Consider the following 18,400-nt stretch of genomic DNA (forward strand, 5'->3'; position numbering starts at 1 on the left):
TAATGACTTACATCAAGAGTCGTTCCCCCTGAAATGTAGAAATCTAAATTGGTGAATTTAGAAGAAATCTACAGATGCAAACAGATGGAGGAAAGTAGGTTTTAACAAACTCCATCTAAATGCGGATTTTGAAGGTTTTATTTGATGATGATACAGTCCTCCCTCAAATGTGAAACTAAGTCCATGTCACCATCAGGTGTATCAAATACTTGATTGAAACTAGTAGCATAGAAAACATGTGGCATGGTTTCCTTTGCTGCTCTGAATAGAGACCATGGTTTCTGTGTGAACTGATTATTTTGTAGACATCTTTTGAAAATGAAACAATTGCATGAGTTTGAGGAAGATAAAATTAATAAACTTTTTTTTTTTTTTTAAATTTAAAGTCAGAGTTGTGTTAATATATTTACTTTTTTGTAAAAAAAAAAAAAAAAAAAAAAAAAAAAAAAAAAACGTAATTATGAAAAGTGGCCTTTTTTTCACTTGAGCCCCTGCCCCTCAAAATGTCTGTGCACGTCCCTGCTCCTCACCATGGCGCGTCTCAGGTGCGGAGTGTTCCTTTAAACTCTTCCTGGGTTGTCTATTGTTCAGTCAAATATATAATCATACAAATATAAACATCTTACAATAGATTTAGCTGTGAGAAGGGCGTTTTCACTCTGTCAGCAGTGGATAGATGGCTCTTCATGAGAGTGTGATCTTTCCCACATATCACCTTCTCAGGGCTGGTAGGAAACTCATGGATTAACACAATCTGTGAGGTCACACACTTTTACACCTGTGGTGTATTGTGTTTGTAGCCTGAGGCTTGTTTTCCAGCAGCAGAACATCCGTGTCTCTGGTTGTCGGTTTGATATGAGCTTCAGCTGTGGTGGGGCTGCTGCTTTTATTTTCTCTGCAGGAGAAAAGATGGGTTTGATCGGTGACCTTTCAGGTCTTTGTCAGATGTGGTCGTACTTCAGTGTTCTCTGGCTCAGTTTCCACCTACTTCTGTTTCTACGGTTACCTGACATAATGGAATATTTTCTTACTACAGCACCAAACAGAATTGACAAATACGCATTATATGGGTAAAATCTGCTAAGGGGTAATTAAATGTAACAAATGGTGTAATTGTATATGCGTTTGAGCATAAAAATGTCAGTCAAAAAACCAACACTGTTAGAACGATGTAGCCTAAGTTTTTCAATTGGATTTGCGTTTATTCTCTTTATCTTGCGTATTTCACTCGCGTGCGTTCTGTATTAGGTGCGTTATGGTGTGTTCACACCGAACGCGAATTTAATTATTTGCGCGAGTATTTGCGCGAGTACATACAAAGTCAATGCAAAGACGCGAATAGACGCATGATTCGCGACGGGCGTTGCGAATGACGCGAATTGGGCGACGCGTTTGCCGCGAATGTCTTCCGCGCAAGTTTAAAAATTTGAACTCGAGCGAATGTTTAAGCGTCTAACTAGATGCGATAGACGCGTATTTGACGCTCTATTCGCGTTCGGTGTGAACACACCATAAAGGCCTGTTCACACCGGGACGAATTTCGCGCGCGTTATTCGCCGACGTTTAACGCCTCGTGACTAAACAAAGGGCGCCAATGTGAGTGTTCACACCAACGCGTAAAACGCCACGCGTAAAAGCGTCATTTTTTTAAAAACGCCTCGGGTTCGTTTTTTTGGTTTGACGCGCCGCGTCAAAAACTATCCGACCAATGAGATTGGCGCTTTTGCTCACGTGTCTGGAGCTTCTGAAGTTACAGTAAAACACAACTTGGGGGCGCTCAAACACAAAACGGTCTTGCCGAGCACACATACGTAATGGCGAAGAAGATATACAGCGTCTACACTCTGCCGGGAAGAAATAAGACGAGGAAGATGTAAGGCTAGATGAGTAGAGCTGCTGGTCTTGTTGGTGTCTTTATAAAGAGACACCAACGACAATAAAGAACCATATAACAAACGCGACAAACTTGCTCTCTTCTTCTGAGTGACAAGCGAGTGTCAGAAGCGTAGTTGCGCAGCGCCACTTTGTGGACCGGGGTATTTCTGTTTTAAATTAAGCGCCATCTAATGTCAGGGAATGAATTTGCGTGTTCACTCGGCTCATCGTCAGCGAAAATCGCTTGGGTGTGAACACAAAAAACGCGTTGAAAAACGCTGACGAATAACGCGAGCCGATATTCGTCCCGGTGTGTACAGGCCTTTATAGTCTCGGAAAGCGAAGCGAAGACGTAGAAAACATCCGGCAGTGTGTGTTTTCCTCCGTGCACTCGCTGGACATCTGCTTCTCTTAAATACTACCCATACCCTACATTGTGCACGTTATTTTTTGATAGACATTGATTTCTTGATTTGAAAACAGATGGATAGTAAGGTAATGATGTATTTCTTTGCCGGCAAGTATTCAGTGAAGTGATTGATGCCCATGATTGTGTCATGTCGATCATTTAAGTTCTAATATTCCAGCCGACAGCCAGCCTGTTTTTGACGGACTTGATAACGTGCGTGAGGGGTGAACAATATTTGATTTTTGGGTATTAAACGTGCCGGAGACGTTCGAAATCCTTTTTGCGTACTTCATTATACTTATTTTATGGAATGAAGTTTATTCCGTGGTGTAATTAAATTACATGTTACTCAGAGACTGATATGATTTGTAAAATGTTACATTCAGGTAGATGAAAAATTTGAAAATCAAGTTGTTGTTGTTTTTTATTATTATGTTTTTTTTCTTTTTACTAGGAAAGGAGTTTTGATGCACAGTTGTTTTTGTTGTCTCTTATAACAAAAAGAAAATTTGGTTAATATTTTTAAACCCGTGAAAATGCAGAAACTGTTGAAAATAATAGTGAAAAATCAATTTTTAAAACTGTTGTTCCATTATCACCAATAAGCAGATTTTGACTCGTATACAGACAGACAAAGTATTTCAACATTGAAAATAAAAGGGTTTTTTTCCAGTTACCTGCAGTTGGTTTGTTTTCCAGATGCAGCACTTGGATGAGAAGGATGCTCGACGTTTCCAACTGAAAATTGCAGAACTGAGTGCTATTATCCGCAAACTAGAGGACCGCAACGCACTGCTGTCAGAGGAACGCAATGAACTGGTGAGTCTGTGCTTGTGTTAAGGTGAAACAATATATATATATATTCACTTTATTTTAAAAAATATATTTAATTTTAAAAAAAATTTCTTATTTGTTTACATATATCCAGACTATGTCCAGAAAATAATTCAGCCTTCTTACCTATAAATAATTATAACGGTAACATAGACCTTAAAAAACATGTCTTTGCATTGTCACAAATGAAGTGTGTCTGTGCATACAGTATATGTGTATGTCTTCTGTATCATGTATACTGTGTAGCATTAAAGATGGTATTTGCCTTTCTAAGTGTTATGTGATGGTGTAAATGTTCTCAGTAATGGTGGTAAGTATCTGAGGCGTGATGGATGACTTCAGTGTTTCCTCCTCTCAGCTCAGACAGGCTTAAAGATCGATACAGAGACAGTGATTTAAACATGGCAGCTGAAACCTTCAGGAAGGGTTCGGACTCAATTTACCACTCAGTTCGGTTCTCAAACATGACATGATGTTCAAGTAGAATGCAATAGTCCAGTCGGCTTCTCTAGTAGTCTAGATTTCATGTCTTAAACTAATTTACCAACTGTAGACAGTCAAGTATACCTTTATACAGGTTGTATTTGCATTGTGATACACTTACTGTCGGTATAGGCTAATCGTTTAGTTTTGCAAAAAAAACTCTGACCACGTTCTGAAAGTATGCATTGTGTTCAAAATGCGTAACTTTACTGGTTTTAATTGTATTTTCTGAAATCAGTATCTGTGCATACAGTGACCCCTCATTAAGACAATGATGTCCAAATATTATTTAGGGTTACTGCATGCTTTTGCCACCCCAACATTTTTGTAACCATCTGTTTATGTCTGTGCGCCCAGTTAAAGCGTCTCCGTGAAGCTGAGAGCCAGTATAAGCCGTTACTGGACAAGAACAAACGTCTCAGCCACAAAAATGAGGAACTGGCTCATATATTGAGACGCATGGAGAACAAACTGCATTTCATCACTCAGGAGAACATTGAAATGGTAATGAAGCAGAAAACAACTGTGAGCATAAATGTATATGTATAGTATGAGCTCATATTAATTGAGGGATATTGTTATTTTTTAAGAAATCATTATTATACCACAGTAATTAAATGGGTTAAATTATATAAAATTTAAATATTACATGGTGAAAAATCAAATGGTGACCAGTTAAAGCGCTTACAAATATTGATGTTGATAAAAAAATGGAAAAAAATATATATATATAATTGATATAATATACTCTTCCTTTCAAGTTTTTATTGTTTTTAAAAGAAGGGTCTTATGCCCACCAAGACTGCATTTGTGTTATCAAAAATAAGTAAAAACAGTTTTTTTTACTATTTAAATTTTCTTCCCCCTTTTTAATATTTTCAAAATATAAATTATTCCTATAATGCAAAGCAGAATTTTCAGCATCATTACTCTTTTGTCTTCAGTGTCACATGATCCTTCAGAAATCATTCTAATGCTGATTTGCTGCTTGACAGTTAATATTATCATCAATGATGAAAATAATTTGAAATGCAAATCTTTTGTGACATTCTAAATGTCTTTACTGGCACTTTTGATTAGTTTAATTCATCCTTGCTGAATTAAAGTATTCATTTCTTCCAAAAACAATCTAACTGACAAACTTTCCTGAAGCCATCAGTATTTAGTTTCCTGCAACAACAAAAAAATTGCTTTTCTGCAAATGAACAAATCAAAATTATTCCTATTGGAAATCTAGTTATCTTAGAAAATATACACTTTCCCTGATGGTGATGGGGAGGCTGTGGTCAATTTATATATCCCACAACTGCTCCACTGTCATTAGACATAATTGGCCATTTCCAGCTTCGACTATTATTTAGATTTTTTTTCCCTAGACAAAAGAAACATTCATCTTGCCTATTCAACTGCATAACCCATAAATGTGTGATCCTGAAGTAGTTTTATCAGGTGAAGATCACACCAACTGCATAAAACATGTGCTGTGAATACTGATGCCTCTTTAACATGGCCATGTTTTCATGTAAACACATTTATCGGTCGAGCCGTTCAGCATATCAAGCAACCTTGTTATTGCTCATGTCTAAATGATCTGATCATTATGACAACTCATCAGACATGAGTAATCATCTGTCAGCGGTCTCTGTGCACACATCCGGTCTCTTGATGTGAGGAATGAGTTTTTATTTTTGCAGCGAGAGAAGGCTGGGACGATACGACGGCCCAGTTCTCTGAACGATCTGGATCTGAGTCAAGACGAGAGAGAGATTGAGTTTCTGAGACTACAAGTGCTGGAACAACAGAACATAATCGACGATCTGTCCAGGGTATCAGCATTTCTTCTCACAGGGACGTACTAACATGTGTTTTAAAAGTCAACACGATAAGCCTCAGTTAGATTAAGAATTAAAATGATTGGGGTCCATTTTGAAACAAAAATATTACAAACTGTGTCTTATTGTTTTCTGATTGGCCTATTTTAATTGTTTCCAGGCGCTGGAAACCGCTGGATATGTGAAGAGTGTGATAGTGAGTCATTTTGCCTCTGGGATATATTCACACTGTGAAAAGCTAAAATATGTTTTTGGAAATGAATGAAGTATAGCCTATGTCACCTAACAAAACCTTGATGAAAATATCGGCAGAAATATCGGTAGAAATATCGGTTTTCTCAAAGTGTGATTGAAATAAAAAAACTAAAATGACTGAGAAATGTAGTCTATGCGATGTTCAGTCAGAATCCAAATACTAGTGGCATGAATTTACGGATAAAATTAGAATTGTATGGATAAAACTGGAAGTGTAGTGGAAACTGCTATTTAATGCACCTTTAAAGACACAGATGTAAGCTGTTCTTTTACTATAGGCTATCTGATGTAAGTTAATGTGTTTTGTTCCTTCGTTTAATCTTAATTTAATCTTGTTTCTCAGGAGAGAGACATGCTGCTGAGATACAGGAGACAGGACAGCCTGCGCAGGAAGAAGCCCTTCAGAACCTGTAGGGTACGCATGCACATGTCACTGTCCAACACCCTTAAAAAAAAAATATATATATATATATATATATATATGTATATATATAGCACATACATAAAGCATACAGATGAAATCAGGCATAAAAATATTTTTTTTTTAAATGTGTTGGCAAAAAAGCCCAAACCAATAAGGGCTTTTATAAAGTACTTTCCATGAATAAAAATCAATTTCCAATCATCAAAAAGCATAAATATATTATTATTTTTCATTACCGCATAATTTTGTAATACATTATCCAATCTTATTCTTGTATACTATCATTATAAAGACTAAAGTTACATCGCTCTTACATTACATTCATTCTTGGTTATGCATCTATTTGTATAATCATGGTTTGTATAAAATATATTTTCTTTCAAATAATTTTTTATTTTTTATTTGTTTACATTTGAGCTATTTTTGAAGTGATGTACTTTTAATTATGCATTCATTTTTATAAGAATAATTTATGTATATAATTTGATGTTTTGTTGATTATCATTTAATTATGCATTGATTATGCACTTATTTTTATATTAATATAAATGATTTACTTTTTATACAGTGATGGCATCTTATTAATTTAGCACCACTGCATTGATTACGGCTGGTGATGTTTGATTTGACTATTTGAAATAATATAACGCAACATTACAGATTATATTTTGTATGTGTGTGTGTGTGTGTGTGTGTGCGTCTGTATATTTAAACTTTGAGTCAAAAAGGTTTGTTAAACAGAAATCCTCTCTCTCTCTCTGTAGCCGGTGGTGGAGACGTTTTTTGGCTATGATGAGGAAGGCTCTATAGACTCGGACGGCTCTTCCATTTCCTACCACACAGACCGAACGCCCTGCACACCAGACGATGACCTCGAAGAGGTGCGTGTGTGTTTGTGTGAGTGTGAGTGTGTCTGTAGACTATAACTGTGAACGTGTGTCCTCTCCCTGTGCCTAGGGAATGGTAAAGGAGGAGACAGAGCTGCGATTCCGTCAGCTGACGATGGAGTATCAGGCTCTTCAGCGCGCTTACGCTCTCCTGCAGGAGCAGGTGGGAGGAACGTTTGATGCTGAGAAAGAGCTCAAGGTAAATCATTTCAAATATTTATATATTCATTCTCTTAACAACAACAACAACATCTCGATGGCTGAATAGTTCATCATATGAATAGGATTTTTTTCCGTATTACACCGGGTCATAACCAAGCCTGATGTGATCAAGTGTCAAGCTTTAGAAGCTATTTTGACCACTATGAGTGACAGTCAGTCACCAGGTCTCTAATTAAAAATGTTTTCAACTAAATTAAATGCCTCTAAAAAATTATTTTTGGGTCACATCATAAATTATTTTTCAACCGCTCTCCATTCACTTTGCTGATAGTGACCACTTTACACAATCAAATCAATTCCTGATGAGTAACCCTATTTTTCTTCCTAACTGAATGTCTTGTTTTAATCAGAAATATTTAAAAGTAAAATGGGTTGCAAATGGCTTTTTTTTTCCTCTTACAAATATGCAACAAACTATTTATGACAATGACCAAGTAAATTCAAAGATCGAGATGATGCTCATCCTGAGCTACTGCAGATCGATCTTACCTTCACATCAGTGTCTCTGTTCTTCGTTATCTGTTTTAGACTCGAGAGCAGCTTCAGGCCGAAATGTTCCGGTACCAGACCAGAATAGCAGATCTGGAGTGTGTTCTGAGTCATCAGGGACAGGTAAAACACCAGCGCTGCCAACGAATCCATGTTAGAACTGCAAAATGTCATTCAGCACAGTTGTATTTGTACAGTTCCCCTCATAGACTGTAAAAAAAAGATGGACGACGCGTCTCCACTTCCTTCCACTGTAGAAAAAGGAAGTCAAAATATCCCAGAAACGGTCTTTGCTGATGACTTCATCTGCGCAGTAGTGATCCTGAGGTGGAGCCGCGGTATCAAGGTCCCGCCTGTACTCTCGCTCACAGAAACCACCTTCGGAAAACAAATTATTTGAAGTGTAACTTGGCTTTGCATCCCATTGGATAACAGGTTGAGGGTGGGGTTTATGAACCAGCCACCAGGGGGCGATCCATTTTTTGCCTTCACTTTTCAGGATGTGTGCTGCACACTTGGCTCCACACTTTTTTTTCACATGTGCACACTTGTTTGGAGACGTTCCCGTTTGGTTGCATGTGGAAACACAGCAGTTACATCAAAGAATATAATACACAACAAACGGGAACTTTTGCTGTGGAACTTTTGGTCCCACTAAAGGAAATTTGTTTCTATAATCAGACATGATAAATATGTTTTGCGGAGCCATTTCAACTCCCTGCTTAGTTTTTTATTTTTTTTTCCCATCTGAGGGCCACTTATAGTCTAAGTCAAAGTGTAACACACACACACACACACACACACACACACACACACACACACACACGATGGCAACCTAAAAGTATTCCCTAGACGTAGAGAATGTGAAAGCTGATTGGAAAGCAGTGCTGGTCATACATCAGTGTGGGCTGTGAGCGTTATACACGCGGCTGAAATTGCTCTGGGGTCAGAGATGAGAATAATTCTGGGAGAGAGTTTGAGAGGATTTTACACGATAAGATCTGCTAACATCAGTTTATTTAAATCATTTGCATTCAAATTATGTGCATTTTTCAGGACATGAAGTGGATTGAGGAGAAACAAGCTTTGTACCAACGCAACCAAGAGCTTGTAGAAAAGGTGGGAGCAGTTTCTGTTTGTCAGACCAATGGAAGATGAACATCACAAGCAGAGCATGTTTTCAATTGAAGTAAATCTCATTAGTCATTTGTTTAAAATGTTTCTATTAATAACACAGTTTAAAAGGACAGTTCACCCAAATATGAAAATTCTGTTATGATTTACTCACACTCATGTCGTTCCAATCAAGTATGATTTTCTTTGTTCTTTGGAACACAAAAGAAGATATTTAAAAGAATGTTAGAAACCAAGCAGTTTTTGTTTCTAAAAAAAAGAACTGCTTGTTACTAACATTCTTCAAAATATCTTCTTTTGTGCTCCACAGAAGAAAGAAATTAATATAAAGTTCTGTGCAGGCTGATAGGTCCTTAACTCAGTCTGCAAACACATAGTTCTCTATAGGGCAGAGCTGATTGGCCAATGAGCTCGCCGCTCAATTTTCAAATACTTGGTCAGCGTTTTTGTAACAGTTTGCAGCGTGCTTTCAGAAACCCTCCACCTTCCCCAGCTCCACCTGTATAGATCTGCTATGGGTAATTCATGTATGCTATATTGTACAGCAGCAGCATGTCTTCCTCAGAGCAGTGTGTTGTGTATGTATTGGCAGTAGCAAGTCCAGGACTTGCTCTGGAGCAGCAATAACCAAAAGCAGCAGCAATGACAGCAGCAGCATAGCAGATCTATTCAACCAAGAGCAAACATATCAACATTGTCATATCCATTACCATGCCAAACACTCGGAGAGTTGCCATGACAGAAATATAGTTTTGGAATGACATGAGGGTGGACTATCCCTTTAAGTTTTTAAAGTTTGACCTGTGTGACTTTAGAAAACTTGGTGTAAAGACAAAAAACTGCTTCTTTGTTCAGGTTTCAAAGCCAAACAGCCACCAAATTATAGGAATGACCCCAAAATGACCCTCTTTCAGTAGTTCAACAGTGGTGTTAATTAATTTCCTGAAGCCGCTTACAGGCTCTGAATGCAGCTCATTTGTTATCCCCCACACTTGTTCTGCTTTTTTTAAACCAACATTTTATGTTTTTGGTTTCCAGATTAAAAATATGGAGATGGAGGAGACGCGACTGAAAAATGAAATCCAGGATGCGAAAGACCAAAACGAACTCTTGGAGTTCAGAATTCTTGAGCTTGAAGTGAGTCTGACTGAAGATCTTTCTACTCCAAAATCTGTCATGTGTGAATTTCAGACACGCATTTAAGGGACTGTATTACAAAAACTTCCTTTCTGAATTCTTGACTGTTCTATTTCCAAATTAAACTTACCATGGTTACTAAACAGATAAGTAAGGATTCTGAGTTCAGATATTTCTGTACTGCAGCCCCAGGAACAGAACCAACAGTTATGCTCCTTTTTTTCTTCAGGAAAGAGAGAGAAGATCTCCAGCCATAAACTTCCAAAGCATTCATTTTGCCGAGGGCATGAGTCCTCTACAGATCTACTGTGAGGCAGAAGGTGTTACTGTGAGTTACCCTGAACAATATGCCTCATGCCTCTATAGAGAGACCGGGGCTAGTTGTCACACGGGAGTAACTACTGTAGAAGGTTTTAATAATGAACGATCAGGTTGGGGCAAGTTGTCACAGTGGAGGAAGATAAAAAAAAATACAAATTCAAAGTTTTTTTTATACATTAAGTAAAGTTTTTGTTAGCAAAAATAATGATTTAATATTATGTTTCCTTATTAAAATATTTACTTTGTTTTACTCTAAAACGTTTTTATTAAATAGTTTTAATGTTATACTTCATATAACACAGATACTCATATCAGATCATATAACTTAATACAGATATGTTGTGCCTTTTTACTTTGTACAGTATTTTATATTTCAGAAAAACATTTTTTTTTTCAAATAAATAGGTTCCCATTGTGACAACCTACCCTATATAGTTGTCATACTGTTTTACAATTATCTGAAAATCTAGACACTGAAGAAACTATTCAAAAGTGCCACAGATAACAACTTGACTAGGTTTTAATTCTTTTAAGGTTATTGTTGATGGTTATAGCACATGCAGCTGAGAAATCATTTGTTTTTCGCGCTAGTGATCCAGATCAGATCTAATCTGCTGGTGTCTGGCGGGGGATTCATGGCATAATATCTCTCAATGAAACTCTTTCTCACACCACAGGACATTGTGATCACAGAGCTGATGAAGAAACTCGATATTCTGGGGGATAACGCCGTAAGTGTATGTTGATTTCATATGTAAATGTGCGTGTTTACACATGCCTGGGTGTGTCTGCTCCACATGCATATTTCTGTCACTGATGTCTCGTCTTTTCATTGGATGGCACACACAGAATCTGACCAATGAGGAGCAGGTGGTGGTTATTCATGCCAGAACGGTTTTAACTTTAGCAGAGAAGGTATGATCCGTATGTCGTCTTTAAAATTATTTTATTTTATGTGAATTTCTCGCGTGCTGTTTTGCTGATCTTCATGAATGCCAGTGTTTGTCTTTTAACATCTCTGTTGTGTCCAGTGGTTAGAGCAAATCGAAGTCACCAAGTCAGCGTTACAGCAGAAAATGATGGACATTGAAAGTGAAAAGGTAAATGCATCCAAATTCATTACACACACATTCCTCTTATTTCACCCCAAATTAAAAGAAAAACGGTAACACTAGTTTAGGGTCCTAGTTGCTTATTAGCATGCACATTACTAGGATGGCTGTTTATTAGTACTTATAAAGCACATATTAATGCTTTATTCTACATGACCTTATTCTACATCCCTTAATCCTACACAATACCTAAACTTAACAATACTAACTATTAATAAGCAGTAATTAGAAGTTTATTGAGGCAAAAGTCATAGTTAATAGTATGAATTGGACCCTAATCTAAAGTGTAACTGAAAAAATATTATTTAAAAAATAAATGATAAGTTTTGTAATTATGCACACACACACACACACAATTCCAAACATTTTACTGTTGATTTTTATTGATGTTACTCATTAGATTGTCATTGCATTTAATTACTTTACAGTTTTTATTATTTTCATATTTTAGTATATACAGTATATTTTATATATATATAATTTTCAATTTATTTATTTGCCGTAAAGACAATTTGGTCGGGATTTTTATCATGAAAAAAACCAGGTCTAGTTTTTTTTTAATGCAAAATATATTTTGAAAATATATTTGTGTTTTTTTTAAATGTATTTCCCCCTGTTGATTTTGGTTGAATATGACCTAGTGTCCCAGACATGGTCTTTATAATCTTCATCAGATTTACTCACTAACAGGATGACTTTTGTTAATACCGTGTTTTACATCAAAATGATTATTTCCTCTTGTCATTTTCTTCCGAAGGAGCTCTTTAGCAATCAGAAAGGATACTTAGACGATGAATTAGACTACAGAAAGCAGTCTTTGGACCATGCACATAAGGTAAGGACTGTGTATCATGTTTTCGAGATCACACATGGCCAATAATCCATATGGTTTCTTCTGGGTGACTGCAGAGGAGCGTTACTCTATTATGAGATGCAGTTGTGTCTTCCTGTGCCCTCTGGTGGCGAGTGCGGCTCATCTGCGGCCCACACTTCTGTGTTTCTCTCAGCGTATCCTCGAGTTGGAGGCGATGCTGTTTGACGCTTTGCAGCATGAAGAGACGAGTGGTAAGGTGTCCGAGATGCTGACCGAGCAGGACCGTGATTCGCTGAGGGAAGCTGTCGATCAGTGGAAGAGGCAGGTCTTGAGTGAATTACGAGAGCGAGATGCGCAGATACTCAGAGAGAGGATGGAACTGCTACAACACGCTCAAGCGGTACCTGTCTGTGTACATCTATAAAAGTGGAAGAGATCGTGCTTATTTTTATAGCAATGCAATGGTATATATGGATACTGTACATTTTAAATGTGTATATTTGCTGTTTTGACCAGTAAATAACCATTCATTTTGCATATGCAAACACCACATTTTCTGTAGTAAATATGAAGCTTCGGTATTTAGTGTTGCCTATTTGTTAGCTTATGATTTTCCTGTCTCAACAGAGGATAAAAGAGCTGGAAGAGTGGATAGAGACACAGAAACGACAGATAAAGGAATTAGAAGAAAAGGTAATCATATATAGACCACTCATCTATCATTTTCTTTCAAGGTCAGCACCAATAATCATCTTTTCCAATAATATTTTTTTGTCTCTTTCTAAATGTACTGTTTATTCTCTCCTCTTTGTTCCGTTGTGTTGTTTTTTGCTTTTGTTTTTGTTTCCATGTTCAGTTTTTATTTTTATTTTTATTTTTTTCTTTAGCCTTCATTCTTTGGTCGTAGCTCTGCCAGAAAGCAGGAAATTGTGTCATCAGATCAGTGGACCCTGGTAATACATGACAGCTCATACACAACACTAGATAATAGGACTTACATGCAACAGCATTTATGTATTTATACATATTTCCTCTTTTCTCTTAAACTATATTCAAATTTAAAAAGTTCATTTAAATTGCAGTAATATTTTGAAATATTACTGTTTCTACTGTATATTTAATCAAATAAATGCAGCCTTGGTGAGCAAATGAGACTTCTTTCAAAATATTTAAAAATCTTACTGACCCCAAACTTACAGAATGAACTGTAGTCTTGCTGTGTGGTTTCGAATGTGTGATGGATGGATGGACGGACTGATGGATGGATGGGTGGACGGACGGACAGGTGGATGGATGGATGGATGGATAGACGGACGGGTGGATGGATGGACGGACTGATGGATGGACGGATGGATGGACTGAAGAATGGATGGATGGACTGATGGATGGACGGATGGATGGATGGATATATGGATGGATGGATGGATGGATGGATGGACGGATGGATGGACTGAAGAATGGATAGATGGATGGATGGACGGACGGACGGATGGATGGACTGAAGAATGGATGGATGGACGGATGGATGGATGGATGGATGGATATATGGATGGATGGATGGACGGATGGATGGACTGAAAAATGGATGGATGGATGGATGGATGGACTGAAGAATGGATGGACAGACTGATGGATGGATGGATGGGTGGACGGATGGATGGGTGGACGGACGGATGGATAGATGGATGGATGGATGGATGGATGGATGGGTGGATGGATGGACGGATGGATGGACTGAAGGATGGATGGGTGGACGGATGGATGGGTGGACGGACGGACGGATGGATGGATGGACGGACGGACGGACGGGTGGATGGGTGGACGGACGGACGGATGGATGGACGGACTGATGGATGGACGGACGGATGGATGGACTGAAGAATGGATGGATGGACTGATGGATGGACGGATGGATGGATGGATATATGGATGGATGGATGGATGGATGGACGGATGGATGGACTGAAGAATGGATGGATGGATGGACCGACGGACGGATGGATGGACTGAAGAATGGATGGATGGACTGATGGATGGACGGATGGATGGATGGATATATGGATGGATGGATGGATGGATGGATGGACGGATGGATGGACTGAAGAATGGATGGATGGACGGATGGATGGACTGAAGAATGGATGGATGGACGGATGGATGGATGGATATATGGATGGATGGATGGATGGATGGATGGATGGATGGATGGATGGACGGATGGATGGACTGAAGAATGGATGGATGGACGGATGGATGGATGGATATATGGATGGATGGATGGATGGATAGATGGACGGATGGATGGACTGAAGAATGGATGGATGGATGGATGGGTGGACGGATGGATGGGTGGACGGACGGATGGATGGGTGGATGGATGGACGGACTGATGGATGGACTGAAGAATGGATGGATGGATGGATGGATGGATGGATGGATGGGTGGATGGATGGACGGACTAATGGATGGACGGATGGATGGATGGGTGGATGGGTGGACGGATGGATGGGTGGACGGACGGACGGACGGATGGGTGGACTGAAGAATGGATGGATATATGGATGGATGGATGGATGGATGGATGGACGGATGGATGGATGGATGGATGGGTGGACGGATGGGTGGACGGACGGATGGATGGGTGGATGGATGGACGGACTGATGGATGGACTGAAGAATGGATGGATGGATGGACTGAAGAATGGATGGATGGATGGATGGGTGGATGGATGGACGGACTAATGGATGGACGGATGGATGGATGGGTGGACGGATGGATGGGTGGACGGACGGACGGACGGATGGATGGATGGACGGATGGATGGACTGAAGAATGGATGGATGGATGGATGGATGGATGGACGGATGGATGGACTGAAGAATGGATGGATGGACTGATGAATGGATGGATGGACTGAAGAATGGATGGATGGACGGATGGATGGATGGGTGGACGGATGGATGGGTGGACGGACGGATGGATAGATGGGTGGATGGATGGACGGACTGATGGATGGACTGAAGAATGGATGGATGGATGGATGGGTGGACGGATGGATGGGTGGACGGACGGATGGATGGATGGATGGGTGGACGGACGGACGGACGGATGGATGGATGGATGGGTGGACGGACGGACGGACGGATGGATGGACGGATGGATGGACTGAAGAATGGATGGATGGATGGACGGATGGATGGACTGAAGAATGGATGGATGGACTGATGAATGGATGGATGGACGGAAGAATGGATGGATGGACGGATGGGTGGACGGACGACAGAAGGGATGGACGGATGGACTGAAGAATGGATGGATGGACGGATGGATGGATGGGTGGACGGATGGATGGGTGGACGGACGGATGGATAGATGGGTGGATGGATGGACGGACTGATGGATGGACGGATGGATGGACTGAAGAATGGATGGATGGATGGATGGGTGGACGGATGGATGGGTGGACGGACGGACGGATGGATGGATGGATGGGTGGACGGACGGACGGACGGACGGACGGACGGATGGATGGATGGATGGATGGACGGACGGATGGATGGTTGGATGGATGGACGGATGGACTGAAGAATGGATGGATGGATGGATGGACGGATGGATGGACTGAAGAATGAATGGATGGATGGACGGATGGGTGGACGGACGACAGAAGGGATGGACGGATGGACTGAAGAATGGATGGATGGACAGATGGATGGATGGGGATGGATGGACGGACTGACGGTATGACGGATGGATGGATGGATGGACGGATGGGGATGGATGGACGAATGGATGGACGGACTGACAGTCTGACGAATGGATGGATGGATGGACGGATGGGGATGGATTGACTGAAGAATGGATGGATGGACTGAAGAATGGATGGATGGACGGATGGGTGGACGGACGACAGAAGGGATGGATGGATGGACGGATGGATGGACGGACTGACGGTATGACGAATGGATGGATGGGGATGGATGGACGAATGGATGGACGGACTGACGGTATGACGAATGGATGGATGGATGGATGGACGAATGGATGGACGGACTGACAGTCTGACGAATGGATGGACGGACTGACAGTCTGACGAATGGATGGATGTCACCAGGTTGTAACTGTAAATGTTGTGTTTTTCTTGTGATCACAGGCCTCAAGTGTTCTTCTGTCCCGGAGGAGGAGTGACACACACGTGCCATCAGGGGGCTCGGCGATCTCCTCTGTGCTGATACGAGTCTTCAAGCTGTTCACATCAACTCTGGAACATGGACATGGAATATGGTGCTGTCTATCTTGTGGACTTCTAAACTATTTTTATCCTCCTGAGCTTTTGAACTATGCTTTGTGTGAGCTCTTTGCGTGTGGAATTTAAGGACTCTTAAATTGAAACGCTCTCTCCTTTCCCTGCTGAGCAGGTGGTGCTGGAGGCTGCTTCCCTTTGGAAGCCTGATGGATTGAGAGATGTTACGTTAAAACCCTTCCCCCCACTGTTTACACTCACTCTGCTTGGGTTCCCGGTGGCACATCTGGTGGCACTAGCCCTCCCTCCTGAGCTGAAAGTTAAATCCTGAAATTACAATTATGTCTGGTTTTTTAATGTACAGGAGCAGTGTTTCAAATAAATTTCTCAGAGGAAGACAGAAAAACTAAGAGGATGTTTCTGCATCTTTTTCTGTTCATTGAAAATAAATGACCACGGTGGATTCTGAGGTAAATAAGTGCCTCTGAACCGCCTCAACTCAAGGTAAGCTTGATTTGTGCTTATACTTTTGAATATGGTTAGCTTTAAGTCTATGTATTGTTTGCTTATAATGTGCAGGAAAGGGTGATTGTAAAGTGCACCAGATATACTTTTGTCATATATATATATGACAAAATATATATATATAATACATAGATAGATAGATAGATAGATAGATAGATAGATAGATAGATAGATAGATAGATAGATAGATAGATAGAATGAATATTATATTATATTATAATAAGTATTTACAATAAATATAGTCAAGTATATTTATTTTCACATTTGCATAATTCCAAAAAACACTTATTTTACATCTACAGAGATGTACAGAATGAAAATTATATATATATATATACAATTTTATTGTTATTTATTATATTACTAGTAGGATTATATTATACTAATTCTGTCAGACAGTATTTCAAAGTTCTTCCTCTAGTTTTCTGTCAAAATAGAAATGTGGAGGATTATCATTATATCTAATGATTATCATTTTATATATATATATATATATAGTATATTTGTTGTGTTAATATGAATACAAATTATAATAATTTAGTAAAAAAATAATAAAATAAATAAGTAATATGAATAAAATCATATAAATAATATATCATATTTGTAAAAGAATATATATATATATATATAGTAATGTATTTTGTAAAGTCTCAAGTGTTAAGTGTCTAGTACATATTAAAATGGTTACTAAAAAAGATCTAGCACAGAATTGAACAGCTGAGCTTGTTGTTTTAGAAACTAAACTATAGATATTCATGATTTTATGAACCTGGTTTTATGTCACTGTCACGCAACTCTGCTGTGGACGAGAGAGATAGTGGTAAAATCGAGGTTTTTGCCTCCGGCTGGTCCTTCCATCTCACTCTGTTACATCTGCCACAAGAAATGCCATTGCATTACAATCAAAGAGAAACCCAGGAAGAAAAAGCTCCGGAATATGGGCTGTGGCTCACAGATAGCCATGAGTCATTTGTGCTTTCAGAAATAAGGAAATGAGAAGTAGATGTCTTTTACGATCATGGTATTTGAAGCTTCTTTGAAACTCCTCAACTAGAAAACATGCAGGAAAAAAAAAATTGCCACATGATGTGAATTTAGAAAGAGCTTTTGATATGGAAATAAACAGCATATTGAGTGTATTCACACATGCACTTTCCTACTAAAACTGGTCATGAATTTATGATTGGTTGTGGCTGTTACTGACGGTGCTTTTATTGTTTTGACAATTGAGATATTACAAAGTTGTTGACAATATATTTTATGGATCCATTAGATGTGCACATAAAAAGTGTCGAGATCATCTCCTCGGGTCAGGTATGAATGGAGATGAATCATGTATCTGTTAGATTAGATAAAACGCAAACCCTCTTTCCTCAGGCTATTCTTAGACTTCAGCTATTGTG

At 39.2% G+C, this 18,400-nt stretch overlaps 1 protein-coding gene across 19 annotated transcripts in view; it reads left to right on the forward strand.

The window, feature by feature from the left end:
* jakmip3 (Janus kinase and microtubule interacting protein 3) overlaps window positions 1–16,882 on the forward strand; it is a 44,619-nt gene extending 27,737 nt beyond the window's left edge. For 2 of the 19 annotated variants that reach the window (XM_056258098.1, XM_056258103.1), the window contains 19 exons: window positions 2,984–3,103; window positions 3,959–4,126; window positions 5,296–5,427; window positions 5,594–5,629; window positions 6,032–6,103; window positions 6,877–6,993; window positions 7,070–7,198; window positions 7,750–7,833; window positions 8,767–8,829; window positions 9,883–9,981; window positions 10,211–10,309; window positions 10,980–11,039; window positions 11,152–11,217; window positions 11,334–11,402; window positions 12,172–12,249; window positions 12,422–12,628; window positions 12,856–12,921; window positions 13,116–13,181; window positions 16,383–16,882. In XM_056258098.1, coding sequence (XP_056114073.1) covers window positions 2,984–3,103; window positions 3,959–4,126; window positions 5,296–5,427; window positions 5,594–5,629; window positions 6,032–6,103; window positions 6,877–6,993; window positions 7,070–7,198; window positions 7,750–7,833; window positions 8,767–8,829; window positions 9,883–9,981; window positions 10,211–10,309; window positions 10,980–11,039; window positions 11,152–11,217; window positions 11,334–11,402; window positions 12,172–12,249; window positions 12,422–12,628; window positions 12,856–12,921; window positions 13,116–13,181; window positions 16,383–16,604 — 1,953 coding nt within the window. In that variant the 3' untranslated portion in view covers window positions 16,605–16,882. Of the gene's footprint in view, window positions 1–2,983; window positions 3,104–3,958; window positions 4,127–5,295; window positions 5,428–5,593; window positions 5,630–6,031; window positions 6,104–6,876; window positions 6,994–7,069; window positions 7,199–7,749; window positions 7,834–8,766; window positions 8,830–9,882; window positions 9,982–10,210; window positions 10,310–10,979; window positions 11,040–11,151; window positions 11,218–11,333; window positions 11,403–12,171; window positions 12,250–12,421; window positions 12,629–12,855; window positions 12,922–13,084; window positions 13,182–16,382 lie in introns of all 19 variants that reach the window. The other 17 variants (XM_056258100.1, XM_056258104.1, XM_056258101.1 and 14 more) reach the window with 11 other exon arrangements.
* Window positions 16,883–18,400: the final 1,518 nt, after the last annotated feature.

Source organism: Rhinichthys klamathensis, unplaced genomic scaffold (genome assembly GCF_029890125.1).
Source record: "Rhinichthys klamathensis goyatoka isolate OS25496 unplaced genomic scaffold, OSU_Roscu_1.1 h1tg000148l_1, whole genome shotgun sequence".
In the NCBI taxonomy this organism is placed as follows: Eukaryota; Metazoa; Chordata; class Actinopteri; order Cypriniformes; family Leuciscidae; genus Rhinichthys; species Rhinichthys klamathensis.